This window comes from Chiloscyllium plagiosum, chromosome 16 (assembly GCF_004010195.1).
Source record: "Chiloscyllium plagiosum isolate BGI_BamShark_2017 chromosome 16, ASM401019v2, whole genome shotgun sequence".
NCBI classification, from domain to species: Eukaryota; Metazoa; Chordata; class Chondrichthyes; order Orectolobiformes; family Hemiscylliidae; genus Chiloscyllium; species Chiloscyllium plagiosum.
The window spans coordinates 487909-509956 of record NC_057725.1 but is presented as its reverse complement, the minus strand read 5'-3'; the positions used below and the strand labels follow the sequence as shown (position 1 = coordinate 509956).

The 22048-nt window shown below is 42.5% G+C and overlaps 1 protein-coding gene across 1 annotated transcript in view; it reads right to left on the bottom strand.

Moving 5' to 3' along the window:
* Positions 1-4021: 4021 nt before the first annotated feature.
* LOC122557603 (SH3 and multiple ankyrin repeat domains protein 3-like) overlaps positions 4022-22048 on the bottom strand; it is a 338880-nt gene continuing 320853 nt past the window's right edge. Inside the window, exons 11-12 of the mRNA XM_043705316.1 lie at positions 10586-10702; positions 4022-4122 (exon numbers count right to left, since the gene is read on the bottom strand). Of these exons, the coding sequence (XP_043561251.1) occupies positions 4087-4122; positions 10586-10702 (153 nt within the window). The 3' untranslated portion in view covers positions 4022-4086. The remainder of the gene's footprint in view (positions 4123-10585; positions 10703-22048) is intronic.

The following is a 22048-nucleotide window of genomic DNA, read 5'->3' as shown; positions in this document are numbered from 1 at the left end:
GTGCAAACTCCACACAGTCAGTCGCCTGAGGCGGGAATTGAACCCGGGTCTCAGGCGCTGTGAGGCAGCAGTGCTAACCACTGTGCCACCGTGCCGCCCACATTGACTGGTACGAGGAGTCATAATTTGAAGATGTTAGGAGGAAGGTATAAAGGAGACGTCAGAGGAAGGTTCTTTACGCAGAGAGTTGTGAATGCATGGAATGCGTTGCCAGCGGGGGTGGTGGAAGCAGAGTCATTGGGGACATTTAAGTGACTGCTGGACATGCACATGGATAGCAGTGAGTTGAGGAGTGTGTAGGTTAGGTTATTATATTTTACATTAGGATTAAATCTCGGCACAACATCGTGGGCCAAAGGGCTCGCTCTATGCTGTACTTTTCTATGTTCTATCCTAATGCATCTTTTCCACTGTACATTCCAGGAAGTCTGGAATAAATCATGGTTTTCCATAGACTAGAAAACCATCCCCAAGGTTATGAAGTGCAGTCAGTGCTCAAAGTGTGTGCTCTAATTCAACTTGCTGGATTTTGGTCTAACCATCCTTCAGCACAATACTGGCAAATGGTCGTACAGACTTGGTCAATCATTTATTCTTGTCGAGATTAGTTCAGCCACTGCTAATTTTCATCGCATCAGGTGAAGGATTTATTTAATGGCACTGTTGTTAATCTCTGCAGATTCTTCTTGTTTCACTTTTTCACCATGAAATTGCTCACTGGGTTCTCCAAGGTCAATAACAGTTTCTTTCTGGACTGTTGTTTTTCTGGTTGTCGATATCTTCCTTCGCTCCTTGGGACATTGAGGTTACAATCACAGGTTCAACTTAAATATGCCCAATGTCTCTCTGAGGCCCTTCCAATTCTTTCACCACTGCTCCATTTTTCTGACTCTTTCTCTGTTCCTTGTGACTTTGTTTCATGAAGCCTGAAGTTGAAGATGGCAGCTTCACTGTAAGATGTGAGGACTCATTATTTTTATAGTCCCTTGCTTTCCCTTTCTGGGTCTTTGTGCCATTTTTCACAGTTATCCCCTTGCTCTTCAACCCCTCTAACTTTACCTCAGGAACATTCAGTTGTTTTTTACAGATCTTCCCTCATTAAGCTCTTTGTAGTTTGTATGCATGGCTGGCTTTTCCCTCTTTTCCTAACCCACACTTTTTTCCCCACTTCTCTTATCATTGCCTGAATGAAGTTTGTCTTTGGAACGCTGATTGCACAGCTCCTGCCATTTCTGTTGGTGGGTGATCCCATTCCAGCTGCTGACTGTCTTCTTAAAGCAATCGTGCTCTTGAAGTGATGAACTTATTTGCTTGAAATGTTTTCTTCTGGATTTCTTCTCACACCGACAGTGTTCCCAAACTAAACTAGTCCCACCTCCCTGTAATTGGCCCACATCACTCCAAATCTTTCTGTCTCATGTACTTATTCAAATGTGTTTTAAGTGTTATAACTGTACCTGCATCCACCACTTCCTCTGACAGTTATTCCAGATACAAAAGAGTTGTCCCATGTATTTTCTAAATCTTTCTCCTCTCACCTTAAAAACATGTCCCTTAGTTTTGAACTCCCCATCCTCAGGAAAAGACCTTTACTTATGCACCTTATCCATGCCCCTCCTGATTATATAAACCTCTACAAGGTCAACCCCCAACCTCATATCCAGCCTATTTTTATAACTCAAACCCACCATTCCCGGCACATCCTGAAAATCTTTTCTAACACTCTCCAATTTAATAAGACCCTTCCCACAGCACTGCAGAGCATCCACAGAAGAGGCACAGTCCTTAGGTAACAAGGAGGTTTATTGCATGATGTGATAAATCCAACTCCATTTGATCAGGGATCATTACAAGGATCTTGTACGCGATCCCACTCCTCCCTCCAAAGGCTCAATTAGATCTCGAGTGAAACACGATGAGTGGCCATGTGTGACATCAGTGACATGGATGGTGCCCATGTACCACAAACATAAACCTGTTCAGAACTCTGACCTTATCCACAATACTGTCACAAAACAGTACACACTGCCTGAAGGCAAGTAGATAAACTAAAAGCTATCCACAGCACCTGGCAGTGGGCACCTGAGAAGTAGTTTGCTTCTTAAAAAATTAGGAAGGGCAAGTTTGACTGTCAGTGCCCTGTGTCTGGCGTGGAGCCCAGGCCAATCCGCGGCATGTTCACTGCTCAATCGTGACAACCCTCCATACAGCCCAGTGGCTGGGGCTGCTTGGTTACATGAAACAGCCCATGCAATTAACATACAGCAACAACCAATCAGGGGAACACAGGGAGTTCAGCCAGAAGAGCATCAGACTTTTAGTCTGAGAGTCTCGGGTTGAATTCCTACTCTGAAAACTGTTTCAGACTCAAATAGTTTTATTTATTTAGAACAACAATTAAATCATACTGCATTCCATGATAACCTGAAGGGAGGTTCATTTAACTAAACAAGATCCTCAAAATGCCATAAGCTGCAATTATGTTTGGGTTTTGTGATGCAGTGGAAGTGACCTTATCTCAGGAGGCCTAGGTACAAGTCCCACTTGCTCCAGAGATGTGTCACAACCTCTGCTTTGAACTAAGTAGAAGCAAAATGATGGTACACAACGAACTCCATGTGTTCTACTGCAGCAAAGCTAAATGATCAGTTAGGAACAACACCAATGTATTACAGGCTGTCACTGAAACAGCAAAGATACAATGAATAAACACAGTAGGAGCAGAGGAATGAGCAATGTTATGACAAGGTCACTCAAAACTCTAATGTCCTTGCTTGCACCACATATCCCATGCTCACTGACTGACATGGTTTTTGGTTAAGTAACACACCAATTTTAAAACTCTTACCCTTGTTTTCAAATCCATCTATGGAGTCCTCCTTCCCTGTTGCTGTAAATATCTCCAGCCCCACAACCCTTGGAGAGATTTACTCTCAGCTAATGTCTAAGCACTGGGCTAACATACTTTTATTTGGGCCACCATTGGTGCTTTCAGTTGCCTGGCCGTTAAGCTCAGGAACTCCGTTTTGAAATTTCTGTCCCTCCACCTTTCCATCTCTTTTCCTCTTTTAAGAAACTCTTTAAGGTCTTACTTAGTAAATGAACTTTGAATCATCTGCCCCAATCAATTTAAACAGTTTGTATCAATTTTTGCTTGATTTTTGCTTGATTTAGAACATTTTATTGTATTAAAGGCATGATAGGTTGTCGTACTTGAGAGTAGCTCTAGAGTCAGCACAGCTAACGATGAGCTGCACGGATAACGATGCGCTGCACGGATAACGATGACCTGCACGGATAACGATGCGCTGCACGGATAGTGATGACCTGCAGGGATAACGATGACCTGCACAGATAACGATGACCTGCACAGATAGTGATGATCTGGACGGATAACGATGACCTGCACGGATAACGATGACCTGCACGGATAACGATGACCTGCACGGATAACGATGACCTACACGGATAACGATGACCTGCACGGATAACGATGACCTACACGGATAACGATGACCTGCACGGATAACGATGACCTACACGGATAACGATGACCTGCACGGATAACGATGACCTACACGGATAACGATGACCTGCACGGATAACGATGACCTACACGGATAACGATGACCTGCACGGATAACGATGACCTACACGGATAACGATGACCTGCACGGATAACGATGACCTGCACGGATAGTGATGACCTGCACGGATAACGATGACCTGCACAGATAATGATGACCTGCACAGATAACGATGACCTGCACGGATAACGATGACCTGCACGGATAGTGATGACCTGCAGGGATAATGATGACCTGCACGGAAAACGATGACCTGCAGGGATAACGATGACCTACATGGATAACGATGACCTGCACGACTAACGATGACCTGCACGGATAACGATGACCTGCACGGATAACGATGACCTGCACGGATAGTGATGACCTGCACGGATAGTGATGACCTGCACGGATAACGATGACCTGCAAGGTTTGTTCCTGGGCCTCTACTTTTTGTGGCTGAATGTCTAAAAATGGATCATGTTGAACAGGAATCTCCATCTTTTCATTGACACAGTCACTTTTCATTGACACTGTCAGTTTCCATTGCAATCTGTTGTATTTACAGTAAAAACGGAACTGACTATTATTGTTTTTAATTGTTTTTCACATTTTTAAGCATTTTATGTAAACGTTTAAAATGGCAGTAATGTTTTTTTTGAAAAGAATTAAATTAAGAACAAAGTGAGGATTTCCACACATTCACTCGGAATAAATGGTTAAGATAAAGCCTGCATTCCTATGCACGAACAGATATCACTACAAAGATTATAGGTCATGATTTTCAATGTATAATTTCAGTTACATCACATTGCAAATTTTTGCTATAAATTCTGTTACGATCGAGCCCTCCACTATCACCTGATGAAGGAGCGTCGCTCCGAAAGCTAGTGTGCTTCCAATTAAACCTGTCGGACTATAACCTGGTGTTGTGATTTTTAAGATTATAGGTCGCAACATTAGTTCACCACCTTCTCTTTACACTCTTTTGAATGAATTCACAAGACTTCTTGGACCAAGTGACGATCATGAGAAAATGTTCAGTAGAGCAAGATGAAACAAACACGCAGTTTGACACAGAATTTCTGTTTAGCATATATCCTCCAACATGTAACACTGACAGTTTTGGCATTGCTGTGCCTAACAGCAGATACATGGAGAAGCTGCATTCAGTATCGTTACCTTGTGGCCTGCCATTTATAACAGAATTTGGGGAAATTGGTGGAATATCAAATTTAACAGTGTCCTGCACATGTCATGTTCCCGAAGAATTAAATTTATAAAGAAATGCCTGTTGTGTATGGAACAAAGGCTGCTTTAATTGCAACAAGGAGCTAATTTGTTTTTATAATCTGGAAGGGTATTTAACTGTTGCAAGAATGCTAAAGCTAGCAACAGCAAATGTGAGTGAACAGGCTCTGCCTAATTAAATCCAACCACCCACAGATATACTGAAATAGTACTCTGCCTACACAAAGCTGATGAAACATGGTGAGAAACTGCAAACAAAGGACAGCCAATGTGCAGCGGCTACGTTTCACTGTTACATATATACCTGGTCAGAACATTCTCCTGTTGAGGTTCTGAATTTAGGGTTTGTAATACTGCACGTCAACTGAAACCAATCCTCCAGAAAAATAGATTATCAGTGATATTAAACTTCACATACAACTGCTTAGATTTCCAACAAAATAACACACAGTTCAATTCTGGAATAATCGAATAAGCAGTCTATCATGTTATTAATTTTTCAATGTTGCATTGCACAGAATCAATATTCTCACAAGCTGTAAAAGGATAAACATTTTGAATGTTGTACACGGGTCAATTTAGTCATTTTTCCATTGAACCTTCTCCACCATTGAACAGCCCATGGCTGATCCCATTATGGACTCAGACCCGCTCTCTGCCAACTTACGTGAAATATTTAATCCAGATAACTATAGGGCAACCAGCCATTATCAAAATCAATTAACAAAAAAAATGCACATCAAGGGATAGATGGGAGATGTTTGTAAAAAAACAAGGTTTTCTTGTGTTCTTTCAGAAAATTATCTGTATACACTGCTCCTTTCCTTACCATATCTTTCTTAGCGTGTGATGAAACTTGTCATATTATTATTATTCACAATCAACAAAAGTAGATTTTAGTTCAGACCTCTGAAGGTCTGACTTGTTTCTCTCGATGTTTAGAAGGTCATTTGGAACAGGGAGTTTGCAACAGCATTTTTAAAAATTCATGTCATTTTCACCAAATGTCCAGCCAGCCACCTGGCAGATAACTGGTGAGCTATTCACTCTATCGAGGTTTAAAAACGAGTCAGCAGGAGAGAGGTGTAGAAGCAGCTTCCTTCAGTAAAAAATGGAGATCCATAACAGTATGATGGATGATGCGAGTAGCAATCTCCAAACAGTCAGCACTGAGAGATATTCCGATAATGTTAGAAGGGAATGGTAAGAAAATTCCAGAAGCAGAAGATCATGGAGATGTCAGAGAGAAATGAATCATGCAAGACAATTGAACCCATGATAAATAATAGGTGAGCTCAGTTAGCAGTGGACCATGTAACTATTGCAGGGAGACACATTAAAGAATAATACAGCATCTCAAGAATGTACAGACGTTTGCAGAAAGGAAATCAATTGTGACTATGTGAGTTGAGCAAGAAGAATTAGAAATACAGATGTCTCTAAATCAATAATAAAGGATGGGATAACTGGATACTCGGATAAAAATGATCTGACAAGCCAGGTTCAGCATGCATTTGCAAATGGAAGGCTGTGTTTGACATACTTATTAAGGTTTATTGAGGGCATTATGATCAAAATTGCTAGAGGAGCATCAATCAATGTAATATGTTTGAGTTTTCAGAAGTTTTTGATAAGGTCCCCCACAACAGCTTGGTTACCAAACGTAAAGCACATGGAATAGGAGGTAATGAGCAGGTGTGGAATAATGAATGGCAATAAAAAAGCAAAACAGAGTAAGGGTAAATAGATCACTGTTATGGAGGTGAGGACCAAAGGTAAGATTACCAAATGTGCAGATGATACAAAGATAAGCAGGAATGTGTGTGGTGAGAAAAATGTAAAACCTTTTCTAAGTGCCAAGTAACATGATCATCTCCAATGAGAGACAATCTAACCAATGCCCCTTGACATGCAATAGTGTTACCATCACTGAATCCCCCACTTTCAATGTCCTGGGGATTACTATTAACTTGAAACTCAACTGGACTCATTATATCCCTCCCTAAGGGCTTTGTGGGTCTACCCACGGCACATGTACTGCAGCAGTTCAAAGAGACAGCTCATCACCACCTACTCAAGGGGCAATTAGGGATAGGCAATAAATGCAGACCCAGCCAGAGAAGCCCACATCTCATGAGGGAGTAATAAAAATGAAAAGATTATGAACGTTTGGAATTTGCTACCACAGAGGGCTGTGGAATCTCAGTCTTTGTGTATGTTTAAAGTAGAGATTGATATGCTTCTGATGATTAGTAGTATACAAGTTTATAGGATCAGATGAGGTATTTAATCATCAATGATCATATTGAATGGTGGGGCAGGTCCAATGGGATGAAAGGCATATTCCTGTTCCAATCTTCATGTGATGATCTTCTGATCCAATATTCACATGAGTATCTGTAGGGATATTCCTGAGATAAGAGAGATAAATCTTCCCATGTAACTGTTGCCCTTGTCCTTCTAGGTGGAAGTAGTCATGGGTTTGGAAAATTCTGTTGAAGGTGTTATCCTTCCATTTACTTTCCAAATTCCTTGTTCCACCCGAATGCTAACCTCTTGTGATTCACACTAGAGGAGACTCAAACCTTGATACACTAGCAGTCTGTGGTCTGTTTCTATTTAAAAACTCTACATTACAGTCATTCCTGCAAAAGTGCTCTACCTCACATTTTGTCTCATTGTACTGAACCTGCTGAATTTTTGTTCATTCAACAGCAGAGTTCCAGCAGTCCAGAGAGGAGGTCATTTCATCAACAGGAGGGCAGCTTGAGAAAACATGTTTAATTAGGGCACATTCCATAAAGGAATCAGAGGGTGGGCTCGAATCAATATATAAAACATAGAACATCACACAATACAGCACAGAACAGGCCCTTCGGCCCTCAATGTTGCATCGAGCTGTGAACTAATCTCAGCTCGTCCCCCTACACTATCCCAAAATCATCCATGTGCTTATCTAAGGATTGTTTGAATCTCCCTAATGTGGCTGGGTTGACTACATTAGCAGGTAGTGCATTTTACACCCTTACCACTCTCTGCGTAAAGAACCTGCCTCTGACATCTGTCACCCCTCTTGTATCAAATCCCCTCTCAGCCTTCTTCCTTCCAATGAGAACAGACCCAAGTCTCTCAGCCTTTCCTCATAAGACCTTCCCTCCAGACCAGGCAACATATGAATCTTAATGAATCACAATTGTGTGCTATTATCCTGCATAACGTTCAGAAGTAAAGTTTCACTTCCAGCTGAACTAGTTCCAGTTTACTGTAGTTTAATCTGATGTGGTTTTATTATTAAACATGTACAAATCTTTTAAAAGATTTTATTCTTGAAGACAGTTAAGTATCCATTTATATTGTAGAACCCTTCTTGGGTGTCAGTGACATTCATTTCCTATTTTAACAGTCTGAGCATCTACTTACCCAAGAGTTAATCAAAAACTGTCTTACAGCTCCTTATACAATTGTTTGGATTCTCCTGCCTTTGTCTTTCTTCAAAGAGAGACAGAATAAACAGCTGTTGACATATTTAAGGAACAATAATTATGATTATTCTTGACCATCTGGTCTTCTTTGACCAACCTTTTCCTGTCCTGATATAATTTATATAATCCTGTCCTTAAAGAATTTCAACCAAGTTCGATCACACTGTACTCTCCACAGTACCAGCACGATGCTCAACATTCACGCATTGTATTTCCTCAAACCATCAACTTTTCTCATCCTGATGAATCTGTTTTGTATCTGCTCTAAAGTCTCAATATTTTTCCCATGGCATTGAGCATGAAGAAATATTACCAATAAATGGCTGAGCGCTTATTAGGAAACTTATTACTGTTCTGTTGAGTTTTGTAAGTACTTTTTGCTTTTTATATTCTAGGACTCAAAATAAAATCTTGAATTCCTCCAGTTGAAAGTTCTGTTAGAATTTGTTTTAAAGTAAGATGTCTTGAGATGCCGCTCTTCCACAAGTTCAAACCTGCTTCCATTCTGCATATAATCACTTACTAATATTGGATTCCGTCAGCCACATTCCAGTCCATTCCTCAAACTCATTAATATTCCTTTGTAGCTCCAGTTGGTTATTGAAAGAATTAATTGAATTTTGTACTTTGGTATCAGACACAGAGGGAAGCTGGTTAGTTCAGTTGGATGGACAGCTAGTATGTGGGTTAGACTAATACCCACAACGGAAGCTTAATTTCCATTTGCGCTATAATTGTCTTGGGATCTGCCTAATTTGGTGTCTCCCTGAAAACGGAAGATAGTAAAAACCTCTAACTAAAACTACCAGGAAAATTAATTCAGGACAAAACACCAGCAGACAATGAACGAGAGAGGCAGCAGGCTGGAAAATCACAGCAAGCCAGGCAGTGTCAGGAAGTGGAGAAATCAACATTTCGGTTTGGGACATAGATCATCCACCTAAAGGTATTTTATTTTACCAATTTAAGAGGAGGTGATGGTCTCGTGGTATTATCACTGAACTGTCAATCCAGAGATCCAGGTTATGTTCTGGGGACCTGGATCCAAATCCAACAGTGGCAGATGGTGGCATTTGAATTCAATAAAAGTCTGGAATTAAGAGACTAATGGTAACTATAAATCCATTGTCGATTGTTAGGAAAAGCCCATCTGTTCACTAATGCCCTTTGGGGAAAGAAACTGCCATCCTCACCTAGTTTGGCCTCCATGTGACTCTAGACCCACAGCAATGATACATAACTGGGCAACACGGTGGCACAGTGGTTAGCACTGCTGCCTCACAACGCCAGAGACCCGGGTTCAATTCCCGCCTCAGGCGACTGACTGTGTGGAGTTTGCACATTCTCCCCGTGTCTGCGTGGGTTTCCTCCGGGTGCTCCGGTTTCCTCCCACAGTCCAAAGATGTGCAGATTAGGTGAATTGGCCATGCTAAATTGCCCATAGTGTTAGGTGCAGGGGTAAATGTAGGGGAATGGGTCTGGGTGGGTTGCACTTTGGAGGGTCAGTGTGGACTTGTTGGGCCGAAGGGCCTGTTTCCACACTAAGTAATCTAATCTAAAAAAACTGCTCTCTGGGCAATTAAAGAGGAGCAATAATCGAGGCCGAGCTGGCAACGTGCTCATCCCCGTGAACAAGCAAAAAATAATCTCCAGTACTGCAGATATTAACGTTGATGAGGATACAATATCTGGTGAAAAGAGAATTATGTATAACTTCTCAAATCAACTATATCATCTAGAAATATCAAAGGAACTTGGATTAATGCATTCAATCTTACAGGAACCAAACTTTTGCCGGACTTGGGACAATCAAAGTTCTGGAACACTTGTCCCGTTATGGGATTAAATCAGTGAGCTCAGTATTTACTGAATACAGAGTTTACTGATATAAACACAGAAAGTGCTGGAGAAACTCAACAGGTCTAGCAGTAACTGTGGAGACAGAAACAAGTTAATGCTTTGAATCTAGTATAACTCTTGTCTGAAATTGCTGCCAGCTGTGTCAGGACAACCAATTATCATTTGCCCAAATTGCCATTTTGGTGTAGACTTTAACTTGTATAAAATAAACAAGCTAGTGTGTGACGGGGATCTCACAAGGATGTAGTCATTAATGCACCTCACTGTTATTGCTAAGTGTAACATTGAGCTTCACTGTTACTTTATGCTACAGCTACTATCTTGTTCATTTCCATTGTTTCTGAACTATTTCTGAAGTACAATGTGAAGATGATTAATTACACAGTAGAAAATAAGATGCTGCAATGACATCCACCTTCTCACCTGATTGTAAAGGGCACAGACATGGAGTGCTGTATTGCCTGAAGCATTCTGTGCTCCCATATCAGCCCCATAAAACAGCAGGTGTTCCAGATGTTGAACATGGCCATAACGACATGCCTAATAAACAGAAGGGTAATTGAAGTTATTATTCTGTATTAAGACAATATACACAATCACTTTTCCCATTAATTGTATTCTCCACTTACCCTTTAATAAGAACCATGTGAGAATGAAAGGGTTAGACAGGTGGTAATCATGGCTGATGGCAAATCTGTAAAACTAAACTGTTTTTATCTGACACCCTCATAAATGTGAAAGGAATAAAAAATGAGAGAGTGTGAAAGGAAGGCAATAACCAAGGGTAGAAATAGAGAGCTGTGAAATGTCCAGGGTCTCCAACTCAGAGTAGAATGGGAAGTACCGAGGGTGGAGGGAAAGTGGAAACAGATCCAGAGGTAAGTTCGTTAGCAAACACAAAGTCTAAGGCTGAAGGAGTTCTAGCGTGCACTGATATTAAACATGGAATTTTGATGAGGTATCAGAGCAGTCAGAGAGGGAAAGGGAGAGGAAGAGTGAGCGGGAGCAGTAGAGGGAGAGGGAGTGGAGCAGGTGGAACCTTTATTGAATCCTGAGTTGGAGCTCCTGAGGTGATGTCATGGTTCAGAAAATAATGCAGGGCAAGAGGTTTAGCTGCTTGGAAACCAACTTTAGGGACCGAGTGAGAAATTCCAGAATGGAGACAGAGGGTAAAGTCCCTGTTTTGGTGATTTGTAGGTTGTTAGGAATGGAGGGGGAGGGAAGAGAGAGCGTGAGAAACGTGATTTGGTAAGAAGTCGGGAAGGTTATGTGACTGGTTCCTAGAGTGTTGTCTGTAGTTTGTAGGGTTTACAATGGCTGGACCAAGTGCTGCTGAATGTAGGAATAGGAAGATATGTCAGATGAACAGCTAAAGAGATGGAGGAGGAGAGCAGCCTTTGAACTTTTAGATCACTAGGGTAGTTTCTGGGGATCAAACAAGCTGAATGGGCTGTACCTGAACTGGAATGTGTCCAATATCCTTGCTGGGAAGTTTGTCTTACTGGTCAGGCAGTTTTAAACTGACTTGGGATGGGGCACAGTGCAGACAGAAATTCAGGAGCAAGGTCCAATCAGATGTAGAAGAAATTCGAGGACAGTCGAGCAAGCAGAGAAGACCTGAGCAGGATAATGCACACTGTAAGAACAGAAAGCTAAACTGTATCAATGTTAATGCAAGGAGCGTGACTGTTCAGAGAGAGGAACTAACAGCATTGTATCAGCATGTGGGAATGTAATACTGTTACAATCACTGAGATATGGTTGGAAGGAAAGACAGGACTGGGCAGCTTAACATTTCAGAGTATTGAAGTTTCAGGTGTGTAGGGGATGGGGAATGTGAGAGAAGTGAGGGCATTGTGTTATTGCTAAAGGAAACCATCACCACGGTAATGAGGCAGGATGTCAGAGAAGGGACTTCAAATGAGGCTCTGGGTAGAGCTTAAAAACAAAGGAGCAGTTATCTTGCTGGGATTATACTACAGGCTTCCCAATAGTCAGCGGCAGATGAAGGATAAACTGCATGAGGAATAGTGTTTTATAGCTATTGGGAATTTCAACTTTGCGAACAGTAACTGGATCACCTTAGTGTGAAAGGATTGGACAGGGTGGAACTTTTTAAATGCATCCGGGAAAGCATTTTGTGCCAGTACATAGACAGCCCTGTTCGAGATGGGGCAGTGCTAGACATAATCCTCAGAAGTGAAGCTTATCAATGGGAGTCTTATAAATGTACTACAGTGAGAATTCAGCATCAGTGCGTTCTTCTAAGAGTGAAGGCCAAGGGCAGCAAGTGCAGGAAACCTGGATAGCAAGGGATTTGTGAGTTTGATAAAGAAAAGCAGGTGTCTGATGCAGTGCATTAAAACTGGAGTTTGGCCTTTCAAAAGTATCAGGATGTTTAAAAAAATATTAGGAGCATAAATTGGGACCACAAAATATCTTTGGCAGATAAGATCAATGAAAACACCAAGGCCTTTTAGGGGTATGTTTTGAGTAAGAGGATTAGGGAGACTATGGGGTCTATTCGATAAAGGGAACAGTCGGTGTGTGGAGCCCGAGGATATGGGTGAGGACTTACATTAATGTTTCTTATCTGTATTCACAGAGGAGAAACACATTGAAGCTGGGGATTTCAGTTGGGATGGCAAGGTTCTCGAACACGTTAAGATTAATAAGGAGGAGGTATTAGACTCAGTAACAGGCAAAAACTGCATAAATCTTCAGGGCATGACGAGAGTTCTCCCAGGTGGCTTTGGGATGTTCAAGGAGGAGATTACTGAGGCCCTGGCAGAGATTAAATAATACTTTGCTGGCCACAGGTGAAGTGCCAGATGACTGGAGGATAGCTAATGTGGTTCCTTAGTTCAAGATGAGCTGCAGGGATTGGCCAGCTAATTATAAACCAGTTAGTCTGACATGAGCAGTAGGGAAATTACTGTGAGTGGTACAGTGGCTCATTAGCTAGCATTGCTGCCCCACAATGCCCAAGGACCTGGATTCGATTTCACCCTCGGGCAACTATCTGTGTGGAGTTTGCACATTCTCACTGGGTCCGCATTGGTTTCCTCTGGGTGCACTGGTTTCCTCCTGCAGTCCAAAGATGAGAGTGTGGTGCTGCAAAAGCACAGCGGGTCAGACAGCATCCAAGGACCAGGAAAATCAATGTTTTGGACATAAGCCCCTTCATCAGGAGTGCCCAAAACATCCTGCTCCTCGAATGCTGCCTGACCTGCTGTGCTTTTCCAGCACCATGCTCTCAACTCTGATCTCCAGCATCTGCAGTCCGCACTTTCTCCACAGTCCAACAATGTGCAGGTTAGGTGGATAGGCCATGCTAAATTGTCCACAGTATTCACTGAGTTAGCCATGAGAAATGTAGGGTTACAGAGATAGGGTAGGCAGTTGGGTCTGGGTGGGATGCTGCTAGGAGGGGCAGTGTGGACTCAATGAGCTAAATGACCTGCTTTCACTTTGTTGGGAATTCTATGATTCTATGAAAAGATTCTGAGGGATAGAATTAATCAACACTTGGAAAGACAGGAAATAGTTAGGGAGAGTCAGCATGGATTTGTTAAAGGGGGATCCTGTCTGACTAATTGAAATGAGTTTTTTTGAAAAGGTGACTAAATATATTGATGAGAGTATGCAGTTGATTTTTCAGTAAGGCTTTTGACAAGGTACAACCTGGAAGGCTATTCCGAAAGGTAAAAGGCCATGAGATTCGAGGCAAATTGACAAACTGGATACAAAATTGCTTTACAAACAGAAAGCAAAGGATGATGGTGAAAGGATGTTTTTGTAATTGGAAGCCAGTGACCAGCACTATAGCATGAGGATTGGTGCAGGGATCCTTGCTGTTTGTTATGTACGTTAACGACCTGGGTATGAATATAGACAGTATAATTAGTAAGTTTGCAGATGACATAAAAATTGGTGGCTGTTGTTGACAGTGAGGAGGATGGCCTCAGGCTACAGTCTGATATTGATCAGCTGGTAAATTGGGCAGGGCAATGGCAGATGGAATTTAATCCTGATAAATACGAGGTGAGGTATTGTGGGGGTCTAATGAGAGAAGGGTAGATTAGATTAGATTAGATTAGATTACTTACAGTGTGGAAACACTGTATACACAATGAGTGGTGGGTTCCTTCCTAGGGAGTACTGAGGAACAAAGGGACCATGGTGTACAAGTTGATGGATCCCTGAAGGTGTCAGCACAGGGAGGCAGGGTGAGGATGAAGGCATTTAGCGCACTTGCCTTTATTAGCTGGGCATAGAACATAGGAGCAAGGAGGTCTTGTTACAACTTTATAAAATATTAGTTAGGGCACATTGTTATGCAGTTCTAGATGCCACACAATTGGAAGGATGTGATTTCATGGGTATAGGAACAGAGAAGATTCACCAGGCGTTACCTGGATCGAAAGTTTCAGTTATGAAGAGGGACTGGATAGACTGGGTTTGTTTTCCCTGGAGTAGAGGAAGCTGAGGGGGGAATGTGATTGAGGAAGACAAAATGTTTAAGGAGAGGAGCAAGTGATTTCAAGGAGATCCGAAAAAGAATGTTTTCACCCAGAGGGTGGTGGAATATGGAAGGTGCTGCCTGAGAGGGTGTTCAAGGGAGATACTCTTGAAACATTTAAGAAGCATCTGGATGAGCATTTAAAATGCCTGTATATCGTAAGCTATGGACCAAGTGCAAGCAAATGGTTTAAATGCAGTCTGTTCGGTATAGACATAGTGGGCCAAAGGGCCTGTTTCTATGCTTTATGACTTTATGACTCTTTTTGATGTGGATGTGGCTATCACATCCTTTATTGTTCTTGAACTGAATGGTTTTCTGCATCACTTTAGAGGGTGGGGTTAGGAGTCAGTCACATTTCTGTGAGTCACAAGTCATGTATAGGCCAGACCAGGTAAGAATGGCAGATCTCTTTCCCTAAAGGACATTAATAAATGAGTTTTTTAAACAACTGATGGCCGTTTCATCATCACCAATACTGAGTATATTTCTATTCTACATTATGAAGTAAATTTAAATATCCCCATCTCCTGTGGTGAAATTTGAACTCCCGTCCTCAGAGAATCAGCCTGGATTCCTGGAGAAACAGACAATGCCACTGCCTCCCCTCAATGCCTCAAGTTGATGAATGATAGAAAACAATGTTATGATGTTTGTCCTACAGGTTCCAGGAGCTGGGTAGATGGGTAGTTTACCCTAACCTGCCAGGCTTTATGCATTGCTTCAGACATCACTAGGTGTATTCGAGATGCCAGGCCTCTGAATCACTGTCTTGGCTGTCAAGCAACTACTCTGACAATTTTTGCAGAAAAGAACAGAGTGATTGAGCCCGGGAATCTGGGAGAGCTCCCATGTTGCAAAGAGAGCAAATCTGTTGTGCTTGAAGTTGACAGCAGCTGGGGCGAGGGTGTAAGTGTGAAGCCAGGCCGACAGGCTTGATTCCTTAACTTCAGGTATTTTGTTTCAGCAAGTTACTGACTTATCATCTCTTCCCCAACTGAAGGTGATAAAAAGATTAGTTGATTGAAATGCAGTTTTGAAAGGTTGGGATCTCTGTAGTGATTACTGTCTTACTGGTCCACTTTAGCTCAATATGTAGCCACCTTGTCTTTGAGTTAAAAGGTGCAATCACAGAGAGACAGCACAGTGTCTAGTCTGGCCATCTGGATGGATGCCTGAGGGTAAACTGACAATCTGTCTGTTTGCCATCAAAGATGCAGTCGTTCTCCGAAGAGCAACTGGATTCTCCCTCATGTCCTGTTCAAAATGGACCCTTCTCTCAGCCTCACTTTAAATTTCTTGGGAAAACTAGAATAAGTGTAAGGATCAGGATGTACAATGAATGCATGCCAATTTATTGCAATGCACCTGCCCCTTTACCTCTTCCATGCTCACCATCCAAGGCAACCAAAGACTCATTTAAAAAAAAGCTTTAACAAAGGGTCAGTTAGACTCGAAACGTCAGCTCTTTTCTCTCCTTACAGATGCTGCCAGACCTACTGAGATTTTCCAGCATTTTCTCTTTTGGTTTCCAGATTCCAGCATCTGCAGTAATTTGCTTTTATTGCAATGCATGTTTTGCTAATTATAATGAAATGCTGCCTTGTGTTGAGCACATTGAGTGAATACATACCTCAGCAGGGGGACCAGGTTTGTCTGGGGTTAGCACTATGTTGAGGCAGTCCGGGTTAATTAGAGCCAATGTGGACCTCGCCACACTGACCAGGTCAGGGCAGGTTGACCTGATGCAGGAGCTGGTATGGAGGAATGATATCCCTTTCCACCAGGAAGCTGTCAAGGCTAGAAGCACTGAGAAGGCACCAGATGACAATAACCTCTTAAACAGTAATGGATTGCCAGGTGGAAGAGTTAGAGATGTTCACCACACTACCACTGCACTACAAGAGCCCGATTCCTGACTGCAATATTTTAATAGCTGTCACTCTTTCAAAACTTTGTTATTTCCTTTCCTTCACCTTCATTACCAAGAGGACGCTTTGTCCATGAGCAGATGTTTCTCCAACATATTATCCGAGGAAAAAATGTTATGAACAGTGACAACACAGATAACGGAAGTTAGTTAATGGAAGTTGGTTAATGAAGTTAGTTAAGGGAGTTAGTAAATGAGTTAGTTCTGAAAAGCCTGTCCATTGTCAATGTCCATAGCTGCTAGCATGACTTGGCAACATTCATGAGTTGGATTATTTAGAAGTTGCAGAAATAAATTGGAGATTCCATCTCGGAGAGCTGTGCTATGTATCCAAACCCATATCTGTTCCATTCTATTGACCGTTGTTCATGAACAAAGGCATCCCCTATCTTTCTCTTGGCCCAGGTTTGATGAAAAATGGCAGCACCATGATGTCATTCTTCTGGTTGTGTCAATGCAAGTTTTAACATTAATATATATGGAGTTTATCTGAGGAAGCTACAGCGCCTTCAAAAAAATAAAACTTCTTCTCCCAGTATTTCACTCAGCCATAACGAAATGAACCAATCTTTCTTTGAGACATGCTGGTATCCACCTGTTCTCTCTTAGGATTGGGGAAAGGAATGAAATGAATTACATTCGAGTAGTTGTTATAACTAATCCAGAAGAATGGAAGGGAAACACAGCAACAGGCCAGTTAATTTGCCCCTCAGTGCTGGTCGGAGAAGGTAGAGGATCAACTCTGGGGCTGTCTGGCATCGGCTGATTGGGCCGTGTTCAAACAGGCCACAGGAACTTGGACGAGTACGCCTCCAACGGCACAGACTCTATCAGCAAGTGTGTGGAGGACTGCATACTAAGGGAGTCAGTCCCGGTGTTCCCCAACAGGAAACCCGGATGAATCAGGACATACAGAACCTACTAAAGATCAGGTGTAAGGCCTTCAGATCAGGAGTCCCACTCAAATATAAGGAATCCAAGTATGACCTTCGCAGAGCCATTAAGAAACGGCACAGACTCTATCAGCAAGTGTGTGGAGGACTGCATACTAAGGGAGTCAGTCCCGGTGTTCCCCAACAGGAAACCCTGGATGAATCAGGACATACAGAACCTACTAAAGACCAGGTGTAAGGCCTTCAGATCAGGAGTCCCACTCAAATATAAGGAATCCAAGTATGACCTTCGCAGAGCCATTAAGACAGCCAAGGACCAATACCGATCCAAACTAGAGATCCTGACACTCAGCTACTATGGCAAGGACTGAATGACATCACAGGTTCAAAAAAGAGACAGTGCAAGATAGCAGACAATGACACATCCCTCCCAGATCAACTCAACACCTTCTATGCTCACTTTGAGCAGAATTTCGGTGGAGAGGTAACACCTATTCCAACAAGTCCTGATGAACCTATTCCAACAGTCATTGCATCAGAGGTCAGATCAGTTTCCTTGGTGTGAATCCAAGGAAAGCGATGGGACCAGACGGAGTACCAGGCCGTGCACTCAGAGCATGCGCAGATCAACTGGCAGACGTCTTCTCAGACATCTTCAACCTCTCCCTGCAGCAGGCCACTGTCCCTGCCTGTTCCAAGAGGAACAACATCATCCCTGTGCCTAAGAAGGCTCATGCATCCTGTCTCAATGACTACCGCCCAGTGGCCCTAACTTCAGTGGGCATGAAGTGCTTTGAAAGGCTGGTCATGGCATTAATCAACTCCAGCTTCCCCACGACTCTTGGCCCACTCCAATTTGTCTATTGGACCAACAGATCCATGTCAGATGCCATATCACTTGCCCTTCACTCCTCCCTAGAACAGCTTGATACCAAAAACAGCTACGTAAGAATCCTACTCATTGACTACAGTTCAGCCTTCAACACTGTTATCCCCTCGAGACTGATTACTAAACCCCCTCCCCCTTTACACATTAACAGCACAGAGGTGGAACGAGTGCAGAGTGTCAAGCTCCTGGGAGTGATCATCCACAACAAGCTTTCTTGGACTCTTCATGTGGATGCACTGGTTACAAAGGCCCAACAACGTCTCTTCTTCCTCAGGCAGCTGAGGAAATTTGGCTTGACTATTTGGTGAATACCCTTACCAACTTTTAAAGGTGTGCCATCGAAAGCATTCTGTCTGGATGTATCTGATAAATGACTGGCTAAATGATGATTTCTATTTTTAAACATAACATATCAAATGTTTAATAAATATATGTGTATATATATGTGTGTGTGTGTATGTGTGTGTGTATATATATATATGTATGTATGTATATATGCATAAAATCTTTTTTAAAATAATAAATGTATATAATCCAAGATGGAGGATGGGAAAAATTTTACATATGTACGTGTGTCAGTGTGTACATCTATGTTTGTGTATCGCTCCATGTCTGTGTCTCTGTGCAATGCACCCTCTGTTCTGTGGCCATTGAAATAGTGTTTAAACCCCTCTATCTGTCTCTGTCTACTCTTCGTGTAGTTAGTGTGATGCAGTGCTGTTGATCATGTTGATATGTATCTTTGTGTGTGCTACCACCTCCACCTGCAATGGGACACAGTGTGTCATGGAGGGAAATTTGAATAAATAAATGAATTAAAAGGTGCTGAATCAATGTCTCTGCCCCTCTCTGTGTCTGTCCCCCTTGTGTTTAAAATGATCCAGTGCCACCCTCTGCTGGCCACCTCATGCCACTGCACAAGCTCAGTTAGAGACAGCTGCTGGAATCCAAAGTAGACATTGGGAGGCTGGAAGAGTGAGTGAGAATGAGAGTGAGTGAGAATGAGAGTGAGTGAGAGGGAGTGCGAGTGAGTGCGAGTGAGTGCGAGTGGGAGCGAGTGAGAGCGAGTGAGAGCGAGTGAGAGCGAGTGTGAGAGTGAGTGAGAAAGGGAGTGAGAGTGAGTGAGAAAGGGAGTGAGAGTGAGCATCGAAAGCATTCTGTCTGGATGTATCTGATAAATGACTGGCTAAATGATGATTTCTATTTTTAAACATAACATATCAAATGTTTAATAAATATATGTGTATATATATGTGTGTGTGTGTATGTGTGTGTGTGTGTATATATATATATATATATATATGTATGTATATATGCATAAAATCTTTTTTAAAATAATAAATGTATATAATCCAAGATGGAGGATGGGAAAAATTTCTGGCTGTAACAGCTGCTCCTTTTTTGAGGTATTTTAGGTGCTGGAGGTGATTTCCTCGAATTCCAGGAGCAGCAATTACTGTTTTATATGCTGTTACATTGTTTTGGAACTTTGGACAAAAAACATCTGAACAACAGCAGTTTAAAAGGAAGACGAAGGCAGCTCATGGTGAGGTCAGTGCAGGAGAGAGATAGACAGAGAGAGAAAGAAACCCACACTGCTAACTGATAGTGAACCTGCACAGTTACCGCCTTTGCTGTTTGAATTCGTGTATCACTGGACATCGGAGTTCATCTGGGAAAATTATCAAACAGTGAAATTCACAACTGATCTTGGAGGAACCTGTTTGGGAGAGGTCACAGCACAGAGACAAATAAGTGAATATTTAAGCATGGACTTACAGTAAGTCTGCAGTAGTGAGTAGAGTGGGTCCTTTCTTTATTATATGTTTTTTGAGATATGTCTCTTGATTAAACTTAAAATATAAGCCATAACTATTAATTTAACCTGGAGCAGTGTTTTGTAGAGGAATAAGATGGTGCTATTTTCTGGGTATGAAAGTGAGGACTGCAGATGCTGGAGATCAGAGCTGAAAATGTGTTGCTGGAAAAGCGCAGCAGGCAGCAGGCAGCATCCAAGGAACAGGAGAATCGATGTTTCGGGCATAAGCCCTTCTTCAGGATTCCTGAAGTGTCGATTCTCCTGTTCCTTGGATACTGCCTGACCTGCAGCGCTTTTCCAGCAACACATTTTCAGCTATTTTCTGGGTATGTAGATTAGAAGAATCGAAAACGGTCTTTACTATAGTGACATGCTCTTCTTGTCGGGTGTGGGAGTTTAGGGAGAGTTTACAGGTTACTTAGGATTATATCTGCAATAAATGCCATTGGTTGTGAATCCTATCATATCGAATAGATCGGATGGAGAGACAGTTAGAGACAATGTGGAATTTACAAGAGCAAGGGGATGTGATGGATGGCAGCTATAGAAAGGGAGAAAAGTTGCAGATACAGCCATATAGATGGGTTAACTCCAGGCAAGTTAGGAGAGATAAGCAGGTAGTACAGGAGTTTTCTGTGGCTATCCCCATTTCAAACAAGTATGCTGTTTTGGAAAATGTAGGTAGTGATGGATTCTCAAGGAATGTAGCACGAACAGCCACATTTCTGGTATTGGGCCTGGCTCAAATGTAATGAGGAGTACGTCAGGTTTCAAGAGATCGATTATGTTAGGGGGTCTGTAATCCGAGGCACAGACAGACGTTTCTGTGGCCAGCAGAGAAAAAGCAGAATGGTTTGTTGTTTCCCTGGTGCCAGGATCAAGGATGTCTCAGAGAGGGTGCAGAATGTTCTCACAGGGGAGAGGGCCCAGCAGGAGGTCATTGGAACCAACGACATAGGAAGGGAAAAGGTTGAGATTCTGCAGGGAGAAAATAGAAAATTAGGCAGGAATTTAAAAAGGAGGACCTCAGGAGTAGTAATATCTAGATTACTCCCAGTACTACGAGCTAGTGAGGGCAGGAATAGGAGGATAGATCAGATGAATGCACGGCTGAGGAGCTGGTGTATGGGAGAAGGATTCACATTTTTGAATCATTGGAAGTTGCTTTGGGGTAGAAGTGACCTGTACAAGAAGGATAGATTGCACCTAAATTGGAAGGGGACTAATATACTGGCAGGGACATTTGCCAGAGCTGCTCGGGAGGATTTAAACTAGTAAAGTGGGGGGTGGGACCCAAGGAGATAGTGAGGAAAGAGATCGATCTGAGACGGGTATAGCTGAGAACAGACGTGAGTCAAACAGTCAGGACAGGCAGGGACAAGGGAGGACTAATAAATTAAACTGCATTTATTTCAATGCAAGGGGCCCAACAGGGAAGGCAGATGAACTCAGGGCACGGTTAAGAACATGGGACTGGGATATCATAGCAATTACAGAAACATGGCTCAGGGATGGGCAGGACTGGCAGCTTAATGTTCCAGGATACAAATGCTACAGGAAGGATAGAAAGGGAGGCAAGAGAGGAGGGAGAGTGGTGCTTTTGAGAAAGGAAAGCATTATAGCTGTTGTGGTTCTGTTCGCCAAGCTGGGAATTTGTGTTGCAGACGTTTCGTCCCCTGTCTGGGTGACATCCTCAGTACTTGGGAGCCTCCTGTGAAGCGCTTCTGTGATGTTTCCTCTGGCATTTATAGTGGCCTGTCCCTGCCGCTTCCGGTTGTCAGTTCCAGTTGTCCGCTGCAGTGGCCGATATATTGGGTCCAGGTCGATGTGTTT